Below are 22838 nucleotides of genomic sequence, written 5' to 3'. Positions count from 1 at the left end.
GTCTCCGTTTACACGTTCACCGTGGGAGTGGGGTTGTGACATTTTTATTGCGGCCTCTAGAGGTGGATGCACAAACAAAAAGTGGAGTGTGGGATGTTCTCAGAGGGTAACATGCACCCCCCCCCTCTCTCTCTCTCTCTCTCTCTCTCTCTCTCTCTCTCTCTCTCTCTCTCTCTCTCTCTCTCTGTGGGGGAGAAAAGTGAGTGCAGGGGCAAAAGTTGACTCTTCCACTACAATTTCATCTCCGGAACACTCATGCCGACCTTTTTGGGCGTAGCTACATGTTTTTTTGTTTGGTTTTTTTTCATCAAAGAGGCGTGAGGTGAGGGACGCTGTCACAAGTCCATAAATAGTCAGTGAGACTTTGGATGGACCTTGGATGAGTTTAAATTTGAGCAGGAGAAGGAAAAGGAGAAGGAGTGCCGTCTTGGTTGCAAGCTGATACCTCATTTGTCTCCTCTCAATTCTCCCCAGTTACCAGCCTGGAGGCTGTGCTGCTTCCTCCGTGCGTCCATGATTCCATTCTGGATATCTGCTCAAGGTCTTCCACACAGTGCAATGTAGTTGAACTTGTGATCCTAAAATGAGCAACATGTCCCCTTGGAGCCGTGCTATGCTTGGACTTATTTGGAGCTGCTTGACTTTTCTGTCCTGTGCTCATTGCGCCTTCAGTGACAACCATGTGCACTCCAGTTTTATCTACAGGAAGTTACGCAATCACGAGCGACGGGAGATCCAGAGGGAGATCCTCTCCATCCTGGGTTTGCCTCACCGCCCAAGGCCCTTCTCTCCTGGGAAACAGGCGTCCTCCGCACCGCTCTTCATGCTCGACCTTTACAACGCCATGGCTGTGGAGGAAGAGGTGGTGCCGCAAGGTGCAGGAAAGAGCCACGTTGCCAAGGCCCAAGGGCACTCCAGGAAGGGTTACTACAGCCCCCAGCATGTGGGCTACTCCCGTGTGGCCCAGTCCTACCGAGCGGCCCCTCTGCTGGGTCAAAGCCCGGCTCTCGCCACGGGGCATGACAACAACTTTCTCAATGATGCAGACATGGTGATGAGTTTTGTCAATATAGGTAAGCCATAGAGTTCATCCAAATACAACAAAACCTCAATCAAATACTTCTAATTATCCCATGTTCTAAATAGGTGTGTGGAAATGTAATGTACAGGATAGGGCTAATGGAACCCAAGAGAATGTTTATTTGTTCTTTAGGGCCAAACAAACACAGTTACTGTATGTTCCTTTATGGCGTAGAACCATGTCAAAGTGTCCATGGTACAACCTGTGACAAGGAAACTTTTTCTAAGAGTGTTGTCAAGGTCAAATAAAACATTTTTTCACAGTATTATGAATGAAAAATGTTTTTATCCAATCTGAATAGATCTTTCTTGTGGGAATCAATTGCATCCATTTCTTTTCGAGCTTTTTTCAAACGAATACGATATGTAGAATGTACCCAATTTCCATAGTCATTGTGGAATATGAGACAAATGAAATGCCTTTCAACGTTGCATGCATTTCTGTTGCTTTGGTGTAAAAGACTGCTGATCTCTATAATTGCTGTGTTTGTTCAGTAGCTGTAACCTTTGAGCCCACAGTTCAGTCCGACTTATCAGATGACTGTCTGACCTTGAGAAAATTAGTCTTAATTATTTCCTGCCATTTAAAGGAGAAGGCGGTGGGACTGATATTGACAGACACATTTACTTCATATGTATCAAACCATCTTCATTTTGTGTCCAACTGGGGGTTCCCAAATTAAAATGATAATGTTCAACACAAATTGGAGGTCGATCTCCCACGAGATCATCTGTTTAAGGTTCTGGTGCTGACATGCTCAATATGTTATTTTTTCTTTCAGTAGTAGTGAATTTGTGTGGAGATGCTGGGCAGTAACTCACCTTGGCCCGAGCCCATCTGCTTCCACTTAGCGCTCCAGCGGGACATGTACATTGTCAGCCTTAAAAGCTCTGCTCTCGTTCTGGTGACTGTCAGTGAAGTGTTCAATGGGCCTCTGTCTTTATTACAGTACACTCAAATATAGCTACTGACCTCAGCTCTCTTACAAGCTGCTATACGCTATGTGACAAGGCTTATCCTAAATCTGCTGTTTTTCTCCCCAGAAAATGCAAGAATTATTCATGAATCTTTTTAGAATCGCATTGATCTTAATCAGAAGACACTGTCATTGAACTCTTCTCCACTTGAATTTGGAATGCTCGGTGGCACTTCTGCTTCAAATTACTGCCTGTGGCTCCTTTAATGGAAAACACTCAGCGGGGAAAGAGTCAGACCTGACCTCTGACCTGTTTGTGCTAAGTAGCCGCAGGCGACCCCTCACGATAAAATATCTGGAAAGTGCACTGCATAATATCACTGAGGATGCCAGTCAAATGCCCTGTCCAAGCACAATCTTTCAGGCGTATCACATTTGGGTCTGCTTTTTCTCTATTAGGCCTGCGTGAGTTTTCTCCGGGCACTCCGGTTTCCTCCCACATCCCAAAAACATGCATTAATTGGAGACTCTAAATTGCCCATAGGTGTGAATGTGAGTGCAAATGGTTGTTTGTTTGTATGTGCCCTGCGATTGGCTGGCAACCAGTTCAGGTTGTACCCCGCCTCCTGCCCGATGACAGCTGGTATAGGCTCCAGCACGCCCGCGACCTTAGTGAGGAGAAGCGGCTCAGAAACTGGATGGATATATATATATATATATATATATATATATATATATATATATATATGTATGGGGAGAGGACTGTGCATCTAGCCATCTATTCGGAGGAGGCTTTTATTGGTACAAATTTGTAATAACATTAAATGAGGAGAGAAAATATTATTATAACTATGCAAATGACCTGGAACAAGTCCAGGGTGTACCCTGCCTCTTGCCCAAAGTCAGCTGGGATAGGCTCCAGCTCGTTGTCAGGTAAATGACTGGATATTGCTTTATTAAAATAGTACCATAAATCTAAAGTGAAGTTTAAGGGAAATAAAAGGGCTGTCATGCTGAAAATGCAGAGAAATCATGGCAAATAAAAAAGTCAGGGTGGTGGAACTCATTCTGGTGCTGTGCCGTTAACATGGAGGAACACAAAACTGCAGCACAAGCACAGTCGCCTGGAACGCTAATCACTGAAAAAGACATCTCAATATCACGTGGCAGTCGATTTTATCCAACAAATGTTTTACGTGCTGTCATGCCTCAGTCGGTGCTGCTGTTTTGGTCAGCAACTGAATTGCAATGGGCTTGGCCTCTTTATGTTTTATTACCAATACCATCCATTCAGGCGTCTATGTGTGTCAGTTCAGGTACAGTGTATATTAGCAGAGTCCACTATTTGCAGAAATACAGCATTATGGTATGATAGAAGGTCAACTCAAGGTCAGCAATGAGGTCAGAGCCGAGCTTCACGTGACATTGAGGAATCCTGTTTGCTCTCTTCTCTGTCATGAGGAGCACAGCAAAGTGTCTTTAAGTGAAATCAGCCTGTTTTTATTAACTGACAGCCCATTCATCATGGCCATAGAATGCAGTTAGGCACACAGTGGAGGGCCTGTCTGGGAACCACTACCTGTATTCACTTGACTGATTTAATGAAGTGGAAAGTGCTTTTGTTGGGAGTCAAAATGTTTGGATTGGACCAGGAATGTAAAAGAAGATGTGAAAAATTACCAACTTTATTTCCCGTTGTGTTCATACAATATGTTCAGGAACATATTGAGAAATGAAATTCACACTGTACTATTTTGCTTCTCAGTGGAGAAAGATAAAGATTTCTCTCACCAACGAAGACACTACAAGGAATTCCGTTTCGATCTGACTCAGATCCCGGATGGAGAGGCGGTCACCGCTGCAGAGTTTCGCATCTATAAGGACCGCAGCCATGGCCGCTTTGACAATCTCACGCTGAAGGTTACTATTCATCAAGTCATTAAAGAGTTTCCAAACAAGTAAGCACCTACCTTAACCACACATTAACATGAATGGAACCTCAAATCTGGAATGTCTCAAAAGTTGTAAAATGTGAAGTCTTACCATAATTTTCCAGGTAAAACATGACTTAAATGTCACAATTAATTTTAAAACATTGTTTAAATATACTTTTTTTTTTTTGCATTTGGATGGCAGTTAAAAATGTTTAAATTGGTTAATAAAGGTTTTATGATGGTGATTGTTTATAATGATCTTGAGATAAAATTATCATTCTGCTGTTACTCTGCCTTTCCATTTCAACACTGTACAATTTGAAACGGTTTCATATGCTTTAGTCTATAAACAAGCGACAGTAGCAGCTATTGTCTTACAACCTCGGATCCCTATCTCTGGTCTCCTTCATTCACACCACATCGGCCTTACAAATATAGTTCCCGGATAAAGAGAAGCCCATTAGCGAGTTGGCCACTTATGAAGCTTGGAGGGTCCATCACTTATCACTCGTCTTGTGTTTCTTGCCCGGCTGGCCGAGTCCCAGACAAAACCACAAGGGCCCATATTAGAGGGTTCGGGGGCTTCCAAGTGCTCCCCATGGTCACTGTTATACCCACTATACCTGCCTGTCTTTACTATATAACGGAAGTTTAAATAGTGACATAGCTGAATGCACATGGGCCTGCTCAAAAGTGAGCTTTTTTGCGAAAGAAATGTGTGGGTGATCGAAGGGGAGATATGACCCTCGAGGGCTTTGAATAGGCCAGAGTCAATAAACTCCAGCGTCTTAAAGAGGAAAGGTTTATGTTGGCGTATTTGTTTTCACAGGGTGTAGGCTATTGCAGGTAATGTTACTGAAACCAAAATCATACAAACCACAGTGGAAGTCGATACAAACTAAGAAAAAACAATTACAAAATGGCAATGTTTGGTAATATTCAGTAATAATGACAAATTAATATTACAGTCCATGTGGCGATCCAGTCGACAAGATTATTTTTTGTCACTTTTTTGCTGAGGAACTTGCATCCAGTTCTGCTGCTATGACCGGATGCCCATTATCTCTTTCATTTTCGGTTATCATATCATATATATCATATCATAATCATATCATATGTAGGCAGCACGGTAGCCGACTGGTTAGCACATCTGCCTCACAGTTCTGAGGAGCGGGATTCAAATCCCGGCCCCGCCTGTGTGGAGTTTGCATGTTCTCCCCGTGCCTGTGTGGGTTTCCTCCGGGCACTCCGGTTTCCTCCCACATCCCCAAAACATGCGTGGTGGGTTGATTAAAGACTCTAAATTGCCCGTAGGTGTGACTGTGAGTGCGAATGGTTGTTTGTTTATACGTGCCTTGCGATTGGCTGGCGACCAGTTCAGGGTGTACCCCGCATCTCGCCTGATGATAGCTGGGATAGGCTCCAGCACGCCCGTGACCCTAGTGAGGAGAAGCGCTACGGAAAATGGATGGATAGATGGATATCATATATAATATCATACATCATCTCATCTCATAATCATATATATCATACACCATATCATATATCATCTCATACAGTATCATATATCATAATCATATCATATCATATCCAGTCAATTGGGGGTGTGACATTACAAAACTATATTCTTGTGAATCTACCTGTCATCAGTGGCTCAAGTGAAACTTTTCAGTTTGTCATATTCCCACTGCGCATAACCATTTGGAAGTACAGTTTCATAAAACTGTCCCAGTGTAAGTTATTATGGTCTCCAGCAACTAGCATATAAAAAAAGGCATAAGCAAATCCAAAAGCTCTTTGACGGGAGAGAGAATTTTTCAACATCTTTTCATCATCTACAGCTCTTACATAACACGCACAATCTGAATGAGCACATGATTTCGGTCAACTACTGTACATTTTTGTGGAATTCCTCATGAGCTTGGCTTTTATTACAGCTGTAATAAACACGTGAATAACTCCTGACCTTTTGGGGGCATGTGGAAATTCCTCCTTCTTTTTGAACGTCATAATGCGACCACAAAAGCATAGCAGGAACTACCCTGGCTGATCTGCCACTTGAAAGCACCCGATGCAAATTAACAAGCTGTTTTTTGACCTTTTACCTGATTGATGCCTCATGTTAGGCTCATCTTGTTTTTAACAACACTTTAACTTCTAGTGCACATGAATATGATCAGAAAGCCAAAGATGTTTTACCCAACAAATACTTCTAGCATAAAAACTGGAAAATGCTTCACCACACAGCTCCGCAATCAATCATTGTTGATGAAGTGCAAAGCTTTCAAACAAAACAAAAACAAACAAAAAACAACCATCCATCTTTTGGTTTCACTGTTAAAGGTACTTTCAACTAAGATACAGTAGTTTGGTTTTAAGAGGATGACAGCATGATGAGCTCGAGAACCTAACAAGTACTATAGCACTTAGCTTTTGGCTTTTTTTTTTTTTTTTTTTTTTTTACTGAATAGGACTTCAGGCATCCTTTACAGAGACTGTAAGACTTCATTTATCTGTTGTGTTGTAATTTGTGCAGACCTCCTGCATCCTGAATGAGAATGCCTTCAAAGAGCCATATGGTTTCTTTTTTGTGTGTGTGTACCCATTAAGGCTTTGCAATGCTGAGGTGCACAGAAAGTTTTTATTTACTTTGGAGCTGAGGCAGGCCCAAGAGTTTAGTAATTTGTTTATAATTCAGCAAATAAGTGCCCACATTCATTTCACAGACTGAGTGGAGCTGCTGCTGAAAAGCATGACAAGTCAACCTGATAACCAGACTTAAACAGCCCTTTCAAGCTGACATGTGTCGAATGTAAAAGGGGTCATTTCAGAGTGTATGCAATTAATAGGTTCAGGTGGTCAATAGATGTGCTCTCACTTGCAGAGATGCGGAGACCTTCTTGCTCGACTCCAAAAGGGTTCAAGCATCTGATGGCGGTTGGCTGGTGTTTGACATAACGGTCACCAGTAACCATTGGGTGATGAACCCACAGCAGAATCTAGGCCTCCAACTATGTGTGGAGACTTTAGATGGTAAGTCAAGATCACTTCTTCCCCCCCCCCCTAATAATCACTGGACCTTTATTCTTTACTTTACTTTCTTTTGAATGGATGTCCATCTTTACAAAATGTTAATAATGTGCAATGTGTCTGATTAAAATACATTTTAACTTATTCAAGCACATAACTGTGTAACCTCAGCACAACATGATGTACAACTACACAGTCTGTGGCGATCCAACACAAGAGCTGTAACTATTTCTGTCACTAAGATAATAATGCTGTTTTAATTGACTCTGTCATGGAAGTACTCTTTTAAAATCATGTTTATTAATATAGTTGTTGTTTGCACTGCATCAGTGGAGTACCAAGTAGTGTATCTAATAGTAATAAAAGTATACACCTTTAATGGAGTCACAGTATTATTTATTTATATTAGTTTTTCATATCCCAAATTTCTTCTGCACTTGGCAACACTTATACAGTACTTCCTGGGGTCCATAACATATATGAAAATGTAAAAGTGCAACATAAAGCATTCCAATTATCAAGGTACCTCTTTGTAAATATAAATACAAATAATTGACTGCTTGTGTAAGGCTTGTCATATTATTTCATACAGTACATTTTGGCAAAGCATGATTCAAATAAAAAGTAGACTAAAATTAAACAAAGCAAAGATGAGGGTGCAAAAACAGAAATGATATCAATGTTGTTTTTTCATCTTTGTGCTTCCTGAAAAAAAAGAAATCTGCATGGAACAGGCTCTAGCAGAAAGTAATAAAAATGTGATAGAAATATAGTATACAAAAAAATCTAAGAAACAGTACTCAGTAGGATGCTGTGCATCCATACACCACTATAAACTACAACTACAATAATGAATATATATTGCTAAAGTGTCAATCAAAAGTGTCCTTAGTATTTTTGTAAAGACATGATTTTAGATTCTTTTGTAGCTAATGTTCACAGTACATTGAACATGTGCCCTTCCTTATTATGTTAACAAGCCACTTATGTCTTTGTCCTTCCTTGTCTTGTCCTTCATATTTATCATAATTGAAGGGCGCAGTATCAACATGAAATCTGCCGGCATTGTGGGGCGCAACGGGCCTCAGTCCCAGCAGCCCTTCCTGGTTGCTTTCTTCAAGGCCAGCGGGGTGTTGCTTCGCTCCGTCAGAGCCGCCAGTGGGAAAAAGAAGAACCACAACCGCAATAAATCCACTCATCAACAGGAGTCATCAAGGGCACCCAAAACTGGAGGTACGGGTCATAATCAGCATGCCGCATATCTGCTTGTGATGGCGCTTTTCCATTGGCAGGTTTACAGTACCACCTACTATTTCTGGTATCCAGTCAGCTGGGTACGAACGTGCAGCGCTGACATGCTAACGTTACCTTACCAAGTTACTCTTGCTTGGCTCTGGATGCTGCAGTTTTACATTCCAGTCTCCACTTTGATACAGCGGCCCTCACTGTCCCCTCAAATAAAATATGTTATCTGATTGGTTAAAGAAACAGTCCCATTGCTAATATACTTTAAATTAAATAATGCAGCACTACTGATTCTGAGCAGATACTAATCCTGGTCAGATTAGATTGACATGGCAAAACATAGAGGCTGAAATCTAATTGGATAAAAAACAACAAAATCCATCATGTGTGAAAGTGAGTGCGAATGATTGTTTGTTTCTACGTGCCTTGCGATTGGCTGGCGACCAGTTCAGGGTGTACCCCGCCTCTTGCCCGAAGGTAGCTGGGATAGGCTCAAGCACGCCCGCGACCCTATTGAGGATACGCGGTATGGAAAATGAATGAATGAATGAATGAAAATCCATCATTCACACACATACCGGAAGCAGCGCAGCCACGAGAAACGCCACAGAATGAAGTGGATACACCGTTGGGAATAAATTATTACAATTTCATGGACCAATTTAATAGAATTTAGGTTATAAATGTAGGTCTCTGCTTCTGATCATATTAAGGCCACCATAGAAGGCCTTGCTGGTCCTAATCTTCCGCCGAGTGACTTAACTGTGACTAACAGCCGCATGCTGAGTGTTAACTATAGCAGATGCTCCTTCTCCTTTACTGCTGCTTGTTGGCCCGTACTGATTTATGAGTTCATTGTGAGGTGGTTTCTGTGTTGGTTTATGAATTTAAAAAACAGCTGCCCTCAAACTAGAGCTGTGCGATATGGACAAAAATGTATATCCTGATACAGGAAATGTTATATCCCAATATACTGTAGTATTTTCCCTTTAAAATAGCAAATAAATAATGTCAATTTTATGTGATCTTTTGTCTATTTATTTATAATTGAAATACAGTATTTTACATAGACCACACAATGAAATGAAAAAACAAGATTAATAAATGAACCACAAATATCCACCGGTCAGATAAAGATAGATGGATACCATATTGACTCTGTGTGCTGAGCTGTAAATGGATCAATGAAAAAAGAAATCCCGCTATGCACATGCATATTAGCAGAGGAAAAGAAACAGGATTCCCTCAATAGCTACGAGGGAAATCTAACGATAGATGGCCTACTGATGGAAATTAGCTTTTTGCTAACTCTGGTGCAAGCATACTGCATCTTCATGTCTTTTGATATTGATATTGGACACATTTTCCATAAACTAAAACAAACAAACAAACAAACAAACACACGATGTTGACAATATACCGTTATATTGTACCTACGACAGCGCTACCTCACATTTCTAATGTACAAGTGGAGCCACTTAGAGATATATACTGCATATCCTGTGCATTTGAAATGTGGCAGAAATTATGAAAATCCAATTTAATGTCCTTCAAGCTACATTATCACCAGTGATTTTGTATTGTAGTTGATGTCCTTACACAAGTCACAGAGCTCAAGTATATTCATTCCTCCATTACTAAGTGCATGTGCAGTGTCGAAATGTCAATTGTGACTCTAGTTGGCACGACGTGATATATGATCTGCACAATTTGATCGGTTGATGTTAGTTCGAGGTGGGACAGCCAATATGAATTATTCCCATTCTACAAAAAAAAAAACTTATTCCACTGTTTTAATGCCAATTTTGCTTCCCGTGATGAGAAATTGCACATATAATGTCGACTCACAGGTCATTCGTGTACAAAATGGTTTAAAATAATATTACACATGAATAGGTTTGATGATACAGATTTGCATTTGCAAATGGTTTTCCGGTTATAAAATTGCCATTTGTGTGAATGCCCACACTAGCTGTTAAATCTTTACAACCTCATGCACTAAATGCTTTTCGAGCAACAGTATGTTCCAAATGGTCCTTAAAATAACAGCTTGATGGCTTATGTACCTGCTCCAAGAGGCTCTCAAGTTGTAACACAGTGTTGTCCCTAACTGAAGCTTGAAGTCTCATCAGTTTTGCCATTGCTTTGTGTCTTTTTTGTCCTGCTTTCAAATAATCCGGTTTACCTTTCAGATTTTAACACAAGTGAACAAAAGCAAGCCTGCAAGAAGCATGAGCTTTATGTCAGCTTTCGTGATTTGGGTTGGCAGGTAGGACAAAGCCATTTAAAGTCTCTCAGCAATTCTGATATTGTCACAAATGATCCAATGAAATTTCAATTCCCATTCTGCCGCAGGACTGGATCATCGCGCCTGAAGGCTATGCCGCTTTTTACTGCGACGGCGAATGCTCATTTCCACTCAATGCGCACATGAACGCAACCAATCACGCGATTGTCCAAACCTTGGTAAGTTCCCACTGGAGTGTATTCCACATGTGTATGGCAAACACAATCAGCATATATGTCACCGCCATGTTCTCAGCAGCCATAATTCATTTGCAAAGTCACAACATTCACACCTCTTCTGAAGCCCACCCTTCCTGCTGTCTTTTATAGGTTCATTTAATGTTTCCTGACAATGTGCCAAAGCCGTGCTGCGCCCCGACCAAACTCAATGCCATTTCAGTGCTTTACTTTGACGACAGCTCAAACGTCATTCTCAAGAAGTACAGAAATATGGTAGTGAGATCTTGTGGTTGCCATTAGTGCCTGTGGTGACTTTAATTTATACTATCTGGAAAGGGAATAGATTGGAAAACACATCATCTCTGGGAGTGATGTGATGTACAGTGTTATGTATATAAAGTTTTATTACCTAATTTATTCTCTGTTCAAAAATAGCACCGAATACTGTGATATTTAAATGATTAGCAATAATAATGTTGATTTCATGCTTATTTCAAATAATTATGTCCGTCGGCATATATGTACTCCTTTTAAAAAACATTACTTTTAAGAGAAAACTGTTCACTGGAGTCATCATCATAGACATGTGTTTCCTTCTTTTACAGACAATTTAAATGTCAAATATCGACAAAACAATATTCTGAACATCATAATCATATTGATTTTGTCACAAATGGTTAACTGTGGATGTTAAAGGAGCGTATTAAAAAGACGGCAAAATAATTTACATCACAAATGAACGTGGCTGATGGAAATGTTGTGGAGAAAAATATGACTTTCCTAATAGAAACAAACTGCAAAGAGGCATTTTCTATATAGCTGTTATCATATTTCAACTCCAATCATATTCTTCACCTTTCCCGTTCTAGCTCGTTTGTTTGTTTTGAGCTCATGTGGAATTGCAATGTTTTTTGTTTGTTTTGTTTTTTACTTAACTTTACCAAAGATGACATTCCTCTGTGGCCTTTACTGCAAACCTGTTGCTCTCCTCTATTTCAATGTGATTTTTGGACAAAGTGTACCTAAATGCAGAGTGTTGTGTACTTTTTAATAAATGTGCCACTTGTAAATACTGCTTTCCTTGTTATTGATTCACTGTTCAGAGTAATAATTGCCTCGTCTCAAATAGATGCATCAGGTGGTCATTGCAATGCACTTGATGCTATTGTTAACACGAGTTCTCTGCTGAGACCAGCAAAATATGTTGCTCACCAAAATAGCTGCAACTATCGAGGTAGTTATAAATAACTTCCTTGTGCTTTATTACAGATACTACTATACGTGGGTATGACCTTTTTTTTTTTTTTTTAAATCCCTAATAGAGCCTTGGTCCTCTCTGCAATTGAATAATGCTCACTCCTGTTTATGAGGAAATACAATAGTTTGTAATGCTTCATTCGTCATTTGATGCACTTTAGTAGTCATTTGACCACATTTCCTTGAGCAATCGTGGGATGAATTCATGGTCAATTAATTGTTCTATCCATTCATTTTCTGTATCACTTATCCTGTTCAGAGAACTAGAGCCCCATGACAGGCATACTACACCCTGGATTGGTCGCCAGTCAGTCACAGGGCACATACTGTACAGACATCCATTCACACTCACATTTACACGCTCACTGAGTGGGACCTGAACACACACTGCCTGCATGGAAGTCAAGCAAGAGAACAACGACAACATCAATGACTTTCAGTTTATTGTTGTTAAATAATATAAAAAATTACAGATATCAATAATAAGTAGAAATTTCAATAGGTTGGGAGAATCTGTCCTGTTTTCATTTTATTGTAGTATTTAGCAGGTTAATGCTACCTGGAAGAAGCTTAGGCCCAGTACACACATAAAGACAACTGGGCTGTTTTTGTCCTGATTTTGCCCCTCCCACGTCCCCCTACCATCTTAAATCTTAGAAGACTATCCTTAGGTCTGAGGTTTGTTTAGAGTGGATTTGTTCCAATAATAGGGTCCGAAAAGGGTGAGGGCCAACAATCTTAAATACTAAACACTTTCAATATTTATGATCAAAAATCGTCATGTGTGTTTACAAAGCTGACATCTCGTGTAACATTGAAGAGAATGTAGCAAATCAAGAAGAGCCCTGACCCAGGAACAAGGAAATGACTGTAAATATAAACAAACATGTCTTAACCGATGCCGTTATTTTGTATAAAAGTAGGTTCCCCAGATGGAAAGAAGTATTTTCCAAAGCAAGTCCTTTTTCACGACTTCGCCATTTTACAAGGCTCCCAGCTCGGGCAACCTTCGGAAGCACTCGGCAAACATCGGCGCGTATCCATAAGTGTTTCTTCTTTTTTTTTGTGAGATCCCGTGTGACCACGTGAGATTTGGAGATCGGTGATGGGACACAGTCTTTATGTGTGTGGTGTGGCATGTTGAGATTAATGGTGCAGACCAAAAACAACCTCACACTTGTCCAAAAATGTTTTTATTGTCATGCGTGGTGTCAGTTGCAGATAAAATATCTTTTAAGGTCCCATATTTTACCAATCCAATTTTTCCTTGTATTTGGGATGTCATATTGATCTATGGTGTATTAGTAAACATGTCAAATATGAATTAAAATTGTCCACGCATTCCTGAGTACCAGACGTTTTTCTGTCGAGAGGCCTGAAATCAGGTCATTCGAATTTCTCGAGCTTATCTACGTCACTAGCGAAGATCTCCTCCTCCCTCTACAATCCCAAGTCAGCTGTCAACATAACAAACACGTGTGCTCTAACAAGTGGGGCTTCTCCGCAGAGGCAACCAATCATAGGAAAGGGGGCGGTCTTAGCCAAATATGGACAAAGCAGATACAAAACTGGGTCAACAGAAGTAACTGTCAGAGGGGCCTGTTCACAGGGGACACTATTATTTAAATTATTTAAATTGACACTTTCATACGCAGTCCATGTTACAGAGTCACTGTATGGTGGTCTAAATAGCCAAAATATGGGACCCTTTTGATTTGAAATATTCTTGCGTATGTACCAGGTCTTAATCACCACTGCTGCACTTGTTGCTGTCAAGTAGAGCACTCCACTTTTTATCAATTGTTTTAAGACACGACACACATAATCAACTATTAATTCCAAATAATTCCTAATAATCAATTAATCGATTATTCTGCTCATATGTAAAATGCAAAAAATGCGTACAGCGTCTATAATTGAAGTATGTCTGGCAGTTTAGAGAGATTTCTTTGCACACAGTCACTGGTTTACCATTTTCGATATAAAAAAAAAAGTTGAATAAACATAGGGTGTTCTTTTGGGTATGTGCTCATGGTATAGAGTGTTTAAAGAAGCATTTAGTTTACCTCCATAGCCTTACAGCAGAAATGTGTGATGATGACGAGGCTGCCAGCAGAAAAAAAATGCTTTTAATTTCTAAAGCAATCATTTCCAGATTACGGTAGAAAGACGCATCCATCACAGAATTAGCAGTCATGTTTTGGAAGCGAAGTTGAGTGTGTAAACTTTGCAGTGTTGTTGCACATCTGTCAGGATTAGCATATTTTCTCAGGAAGTACACTTCCACAGATCGGCTGCTCAGGGATTTTAAACAGGTTATTGAAATGGGGATAAGATTAAGAATTAATATTTATTTACACAACTGTGTTGACCTTCACAGAACACACGATCCAGACTGTTGCACCACCTCCCCCCCACACTCCCAATTTTATATATGTTTTTTTCGGATATGCCGGAACATTGAGTGACTGTATTGGACGTAATTAAAAGCAGTGGCTGGCCTGCCCAGATGTTATGTGGACTATGTTGACATTCGGTGAATAGAAGAGGCCACCTGCTAACTTAACTCTTGGCCCGAGGGCTGATTTTGCATTCCTGCGGCCTTTTGCCTTGGCATGATTATTCCCAGCACTTCACAATCACATCGACTGTTTAATATCACAAATTCTCTGCAATTCAGCAATTTGCCTTCTGTTTTTTTTGGGAGTTACTATGAATAAGCTCTTATTAAAGTTTTTCGTAGTTACAAGGCCAGTTTTGGGGCACATTAAATAAAAAGGAACAATTAGCAAACTCTTAGTATATAAAATGGGTTGACCTATTCTCCTCTGAGCGCCCCTGTGGTCAAATCAGCCAGGAGTGAGTCAGAGGTTCATTAGTTCCATCCATCACATTAATGGCCATTTTGCTGTAAAAGGTTGCAGTATAGTTGTAATGCAGTATTTATGATCTCGGGTTTAGAGTCTATGTAACAATATGCACTTACTTCTCTATAGTCATCCCGAGTACCAGCCCCTCCCCCCCTCCCCCCCTACCCCCCCCCCCCCACACACACACGCACACAAACACACCTAGTGATGAAAAACGGCAACAGCAAAGAACAATTACAAGAAACAGAGAATTAAGAAAATACAAATCACGCACTGAAAAAAAAAAATACTTAATGACCCTGTAAAGTGAATTCAGAGATTTGTCTCCAAATACATTATACATGTATGAAGATATTTACTGAAAACGTGCAAAGACTCAGAACTACAGTAAGTAGTAATCAGTTGGTGAGATATAGCATTAAGCCGATTTTCATCATTTCAGTTTTCCAGTTTTTTGGGGCGTGGCTAAAACGGTGCAGCAAGCTTGCCCATATTTGTAAGTGGTTGCTTAACAGCCAACCAGGAAGTAACATGGAGGATTTTCCCACTTGAAGTTAGAGGCACATATATGAATAGAAGTGGCTAATTGAAATGCCTACTTGGCAGCTCTATTGGTGGGGGCAACGTTCCCATCAAAGGCAATGCATAGACATCGAAAAGAAATCATAACTTGCTCATTTCTCAAATAATTTTCATGAGGTTTACATTTTTGTCAATATCAAAGCATGTGCTATTTATACAGACTATTTGAAAAAGATCCCAAAAAGGTTTGTACTCTATTTATGAAATGTTTGTATCATTTTTAATTAATGCCACCCAAATAAATTAGCGATTTTTCAGCATGTTAAATGAGCGATTTAACATAATTTTTGGGTGCTCGCTTTTGCTCATTTGAGATAGCTGTTGTTCATATATAAGGTATAATACCAACTTGAACAAAGCAGTCTTTGGAAACTCAAGGAAGCTGTCTTTTTTTTTCTTTCCTAAAAAGTTTTCATTTTGGAGGTGAGGGGATTCCACTTGACAGCGACAGCATATAAAATAGGCCACTTTTTAGTGCAGTACACTCCTTTTTTTCACATTAGCTATGCAGTGAATTCGGTCTCCACTTCTGCCACTGATGTCACACCAAGACATGGGCGGCGTGTCAATTTTGGCCCTTTCAAACGCACTTAGTTATTTACCAATTGCTCCAAAATGGATTGATATTTTGGGGAATAACTGCCAGTTTCATTTTCCTGAGCAAAACAAAAAAAACATAAAATCAACTCGTTCGCAAAATATGGACCATTAAGACCCAATACTTCCTTTAATAAATTTATTGGTATATATTTTAGTAAGTCCTGGTTTCATTGATTCAAGTGCTGTAAACCTTATTTTCTTACTGTAGCCATAAGTTTATTTTCATGGTGTCAACTTGCAGTCAATCCAGAAGGCAAGTGAAACTGTATCTAATAAAAATGTTGTGCAGTTTACCCAGTCCTGCTTGACACATATGGTTCTCCTTATTTGTATTCGGTGGGTGGCCGATAGCTTCCATGCAGCTCAATCAGTCCCTCCTGAAAAGGGAGAGTGCGCGGGTCACATTTTTACATCTTGTTTGGTATGACAAGGAATGTGTCCTCTCAGAGGGTGATGCTTAAACATGGTCAGGTTTTACTTGCCATCAGCATGTGCGCAATACAGCTGCGAGCCACAGGAGAAAAGGATTAAGTGTCACATTGTTACAGCAAACTGCATGTGAAATTGATGTGTTATTTCCTTGTATGTTTGAAGGCAGCACTTATGACCTTAAGCATCATTTTGCTTTAATGAATTTAATTCAGCCAGGCTGGAACCTCCTCTGCAATTTCATCATTTATTTGCAATTAATTGAAGGACAAACACAATCTTGTTTTTCTTCTTTTATACTCTTCTATTTAAATCCATTTTGATTAGTTTGATGTCGTACAATACGGACCAATTTATGTCACGATAATGATACACCACGATGCAGTACAAATATTTTGACTGCTTACTTTTTATCACTTTATTTGGAGGTGACATTCAAAAGACCTGTCACAAATGAGAAGTGCATCCAGTAGTGATGTCGTCAGGGCTGCAGCTATCACATATTTTACTAATCGAGTATCCAAATGAGAATTATATTGCATAAACGGGTATTTAAATAAAATATATTTTTGCTTGTTTAAAGAGCAATTATGAATACTGAATTTGTCTGTCTACAAACACTTCAAGTGAGGCAATTTCAAGCACAACTAAAAATTAATAAAACAATAATATAAATAGATTTCAGTTGAAACAGAGCATTTCTTGTTAGTATCAAAAACATAAGCAATTCATTTTAAAAGGCCTTTATGTTTTGCAACTTCAGCAGCTAGCATTTTAGCATGTGATTTAATAATATGTCAGGTTCATGGCTGTGCATTTATGAACCAGCTGACTAGGAATAAGACAAATATTCTTAATACTACTAGAGGTTTTGGAAGTGTTCAAACTAAAATCAAGTCCTATATTGGAGCACATTAGGCGCCAGTTGTCTTTGATATTTTATCCGTCAAGCAAGAGTGAACCACACTTCCTTGTTCCAGTATTGCCTACTAGAAGTGGCCAGCGACTGACCGCTCACTGTTTTTGCTTGATATGTTTTTATTTTCATTGTCTTCACTCCCCACCACTGTCCTTTAACAGATTTAATAAAAAGAAGTCATGTTTGAGTCACAGGCATACTGTACTTATCTCCATAGTAATAAATGAGCCACAAATTAGTAGTCACAATTAACAGAAACCCAGAGGTCCACAGGGCTAACGTTCTGTTAGTAAAGTACATTCAAGTTAATCTAACTGATTTGCATTTCATTAATTTTACCTTATGTCATTAAATAAACTGTTTTCTAGGACAATTGGTGTCAATTCCAAGACTGGATGGCTTAGCAGGTCTGTTAGAGCTTTTTTAACATCTATTTTGTACTGTACTTATTTGTGATTTTATATTATCCATCAGTCCATTCTGACAGTGCTTGTCCTCATTCGGGTTGCGGGTTACCTGGAGGCGGGTTATACACCCTGGACTGGTCGCCGTCACATTACAGATTCACATTCACAACTATTGATGATGTAGAATCTTTAATTAACCTAACAAGGATGTTTTTGGAATGAAGGAGGAAGACATGAAGAAAAGCTACGTAAGCATGGTGGGGACATGGAAACTCCACACAGGTGTGTTATTGTGGTAGTAACCACTAACGTAATATTTATTATGTTACTTTCGAAATAGTAATATTTATTTGACAAACACATCTGCTACTTTTCGTTGCTGTTGTTAAAGCCAACTCCATTCGTACAAGGGCTCAGTCATGAAGCAGCAAGTCAAACAGGCTACATGATCTGTTTGAAAGAGAAATGTCTACAGCTACTACACAGTACTGTATAGCCTTGCCACTGTTGTGTATTGTGCCCTGAAATTCAATTCCCTCCACCAGGAATATTGATTCACTTTAAAGTCTTTAATGATCCAGTTGGAGTCATAAGTCAGAGGTCCGCAATGAAAAAATACGAAACTATCTCCACATCAATATGCAAGCATAACAATGAAAAATTGCATACTGTATGCAAATTTGCATTAAATTGCATATAATGTGGACATACCATAAACCTTACTCAAAGGTCAGTGACTTTTCAGTCCTAAAAGCAACATGGTGCTCCTCATTGTGAAGATAATGTGTAACACACATGCTGTCTCCAAGGTTCGCTGTGGAAAGTTGGCTCACAGTGGCAGCTTTCCGGAAAGAACGCCGCAAACAAGGCTTTTCGTTTTGTTTGATAGTTTGAAAAGCCTCTGCAGTTATTTGATTATAATGGAAATTCAATGGGATGGAGACACTTTTCATAAGCTATTTCCAAGAAATGTTTGCTGCTTATGTACAGCCTCTTGAATGCATGCTTCGAGTTAAATTATACACCGGAAATGTTATACTTATATTATTATATTATATTATATTTTTCCCATTTTCATCTTGATATAATGTGAATATCACAAAGATTAAATGAAGGTTGACACTTCAGTTAGATACATCATAGAAATGAACTAAACTGAATGGATGGAGGCTAAAGAATGATTCATTTTGTTTGTGTTCAACATTGTTTTCAGACAATTTCTACAAAGTTTAAATCCGGGATGGGGAACGTTTTTCTTATCAGGGTGCCATTTAAGTTTGTTTAAAGTTCTCAGAGGGCCAAACGAAGTTAAAGGAAAAATGAAGAATTTGTGTGTTAAATGTTTTAGAGATTATTATCATAGGGTTTTTTTTCAGTTCCTTTGAGGTTTTATTTGTTTTTAAAATGGCATGGAGGGCTGTATTAGAGGGTCTCGCAGTATGCTGCCTACCGGCTGGAGATTACCCACCTCTAATTTAAACTATCATCATGTCATGCTGAAACCTGTTCACTGTAAACCACTGTTTTGAACATCTGGCTTCATTTTAGGTCACTTTTTCAGTTCAAAAACACAAACTAGTGCAGTCAAGCCCGGGAAGTTTGTCGACTATGACATATTTTATATATATATATAATATATATGTGATTGAAGTGTAGACGCCCAGCTGTAACATAAGACGTTTCATCAAAATATTCCATTCACCATTTAAGAATTACACATTGTATGTAGAGTACCTCAATTTTCAGTGGCACAGTAGTATTTGGACAATTTACATACCTATCAGTTTTATAAAGGAATGAAGAAATGTTTCTACTGAAGTCGACGGACATCACCAAATATCCTCCTTGAGCTCAGGCCGTTGACTTGGCGATGAAATAATACTCTATTAATTTAAATGAGCTTTTTTGTCATAATATGTTGAGGGTCATTTCTCCGACAGACTCGTTCAGACTTATTGAGTGTCGATGCTGGAAATAATCATTTAGATCATATTGTATACGGTTCAACATTCATTTAGACAACAATCGTCCACTGGGTGTGAGAAAAATACTCCTGCACACCATGTTATACATATTACATATCTACCATCAATATGTATATTAACATATATCCTATAAATTTTTTATACTATTTATCCATATTAATGTCTCTCTTTGTTCTCATAGTTCAAATGACTTAAATTTGCAATATTATGCATACACACTATGCGTATTAGCAAGTTTTTCCATAGACTATTATTTACTGGGTCTACTGTATTTTAGTTAATTAAGATGACATTACTGCGATTGGCTGGCGACCAGTTCAGGGTGTACCCCGCCTCTCGCCTGATGATAGCTGGGATAGGCTCCAGGCTTTATCCTTGTGAGGATAAAGCGGTACAGACAATGGATGGATGGAAGATGGAATTACATAAATATCACAGTCTAAATTATATTTCCCTTTTTGCTCTAATTTTATAAATACCGGTGAAGCATAATTGAACTATATTTATTGCTTACTAGAGACCAACATTCAAGATCTTTTCTTCCTGCTTTGATGAGATTTCAATTTCCTTTCATTTGTCCACAAATGCTGCTGTCGTGTTTGTTTACCACTTTGTTGTAGTCTGATTTGAGGCTAACAGAGCATGCATTTTGCTTAAGTAAAGGCAGCAAGACCCAGTGACAATCAGCAAGTGAAGGTAACTGCAGTGAGGGCTTGGCAAAGAATCTCATGGAACAAAATTCAATTGCATTTAGGTTATGTTTATAGACACCTGACTGAAGGCAGCCATTGACTCATTTTCATCTATATATTAACTCATTCACTGTCCCCAGTTAACATGGATATTTGACTTCTAAAGCCGTCAATGGCAGTGAATGTGTTAAAAACTATGGTCATATTTACAATTATGTTGTCCAAATACTACTGAGCCTCTTGGAGTTTGAATTACTCTGCATAAGTGACTTTAATTCTCAAATCCAATGTTGTGAAACCTCTGAAAGCTGAGTCTACACTTCAATCACATCTCGTTTGTTTCATTTCAAATTCACTGTGGTGGTGTATAAGGGCTAAATCATAAAAGGTATTTCTTGGCCAAAGTGGAGACTCTTTTTCAACATGATTGCAAAATAGGATAATTGATGCATTTATTAAAGATAAATCTCTTGTTTTAACTGGATGTCACAACTGTTTCTGTTTTAAAAACCTGACTTACGTTTTGGACACACGTGCATTGCATTCATTCCTGAAAGCCCCGGAAGGCCACTCGTTTCAAGTGACTCTCTGCAGCTGGTATTTGTCAAGATAAACTGGAGCTTTTCCTCCAAAAAAGAAATGTTAAGAGACCAGTCAGGCTTCAGTGACTGATGCAGGTATCAGCAGTTGAAAGGTAATATTTTTAATTACACAAAAGACTAACATTTTGTGACAAATAGACACCCTCTGATGACTAATTAATCAACTTAAAATATGTGTTATATAGTGTCTTATATACGTCTTACAGATCACTGTTGTGCATACATGTGATTGTTATGGATGTAAATGAATAAAACTAATCAAACAAGACATTGTGGGACTCTCACCAGCTGGAGGAAAATGAAAGAAATATATATCGTGATACCCGCTAAACTAACTTTAACTGTGTTCGGCAAAATTGATTGACTTGTTGTCCCTACAATAAGAAAGCAGTACAATACAATGCAATACAATACAAATACAAAAAGCAGCGCCATGTGCAGTGTACAGTGACCGACATTAATATTTTGATGTCAGACACATTGTGATATGTTCCAAAATTATCTGAATATATGCCTTGCTATCTGATGTTGTTGCTTCAGTTTTCATTTTCGCATTGCTTCGACACTATTAGGGCCATATTCTCGCATTGGCACATAATTCCATTACGGGCCTGGATTTGCAAACTTTTCATCTACCCATATTCTCCAATCCAGATTTCTGAAATACCCATATGATGGTAATGAATGCGGAAATACCAAAGAGGTGTGATTCACTGACAGTTGAGGCTGAATCGAAGAATAAACCTGTAATGTATGTTGACCTGTAACATTCAATGATTGAGATGCAACACTAAATGGAATGTAGATTTCAATATGGGGTAACTTTTGTTATGTTTTTTTTTTTTTTTTTTGGGAGGGGGGGGGGGGGGCGGTCAACTGATAGACACCATCCTTGAGGTCTGCTGCAGCCGGCTGATCACAAGTCGTCTCAGTCCCCTGAAAGAAAGCTAGCGTTCTCTCATTGAGGGCTGTGAGATGGTTGAATGCAAGGACTTCATTAAGCCCCTCTATTGTTAACATCTGGCTTCAGAAGAATGGCTCTTTCTCTGGTAAATGTTGACCTGGCTTAACAGGGATTTTATTACACCATGCAGTTGACATTGGCAGTGGTGGCACGTCTGGCAATGGAAACCGCTCAACTGTTTAGGTCACAAGGGATCAATCAAAGCAGCTTGTTTCTGTGAAGCCCAACATTTTCACCAGAAACAGTGGGGCAAATGTTCGCCTAATCTTGTTATTTTATCTCCAATGTAAATTGGCTGTCCTCATGGTAAAACACAGTGAATTAAATGCTTCCATTACCATGAACACATTCAATACAAAGACGGGTAATAGAGCATTGGGAGATGATTTGTTGTGACCTATATAAACAGCACAGCAGCGGGTATTAAATTATGTTCTCAAATGAAACAGCAGATGAAAACACCGTCATTTTCAAGACCAAACTAAACTGTTCAAAATACAATAAATACAGTACCTACAGATTACTTACTCTTGTTGACAACCCAGCTAACATTTACACTCCAGTATTGCAGAGATACTGGTGATAACGTCACCTGTGTGCTACAATGGCTCGCTTTGGTAAACTGACTTTATTTCTTATCAATCAGTAAGTGAGCGTGGTTGCAATTGAGGGATGGGAGAATCTCTCTCTGCATTTTCTGAACCATTTCCATGCCAGTGTGGTGTTGAGCAGATTCATTCTGCCATAAGGAGATGTACCACAGCAAAGGTTTGCATAGATGTACGCCTTAGTTGACGGTCATGTTGTTCTTCTTCAGGCCAAAAATTAGTTGATTAACTTGGTTGCAGCCAAGTACTAG

General features: G+C 39.1%; 1 protein-coding gene across 1 annotated transcript; it reads left to right on the top strand.

Moving 5' to 3' along the window:
• Positions 1-239: 239 nt before the first annotated feature.
• Positions 240-11677, top strand: bmp5 (bone morphogenetic protein 5). Its single transcript, XM_061689731.1, has 7 exons — positions 240-1073; positions 3763-3955; positions 6816-6964; positions 7997-8194; positions 10399-10475; positions 10562-10672; positions 10823-11677. Exons 1-7 carry the CDS (start codon positions 584-586, stop codon positions 10970-10972), a joined length of 1368 nt encoding a protein of 455 aa, XP_061545715.1. The 5' UTR covers positions 240-583; the 3' UTR covers positions 10973-11677.
• Positions 11678-22838: the final 11161 nt, after the last annotated feature.

Source organism: Phycodurus eques, chromosome 11, assembly GCF_024500275.1.
Source record: "Phycodurus eques isolate BA_2022a chromosome 11, UOR_Pequ_1.1, whole genome shotgun sequence".
In the NCBI taxonomy this organism is placed as follows: domain Eukaryota; kingdom Metazoa; phylum Chordata; class Actinopteri; order Syngnathiformes; family Syngnathidae; genus Phycodurus; species Phycodurus eques.
Note: the sequence above shows the minus strand (reverse complement) of the source record. Positions and strands in the feature narration are given on the sequence as shown.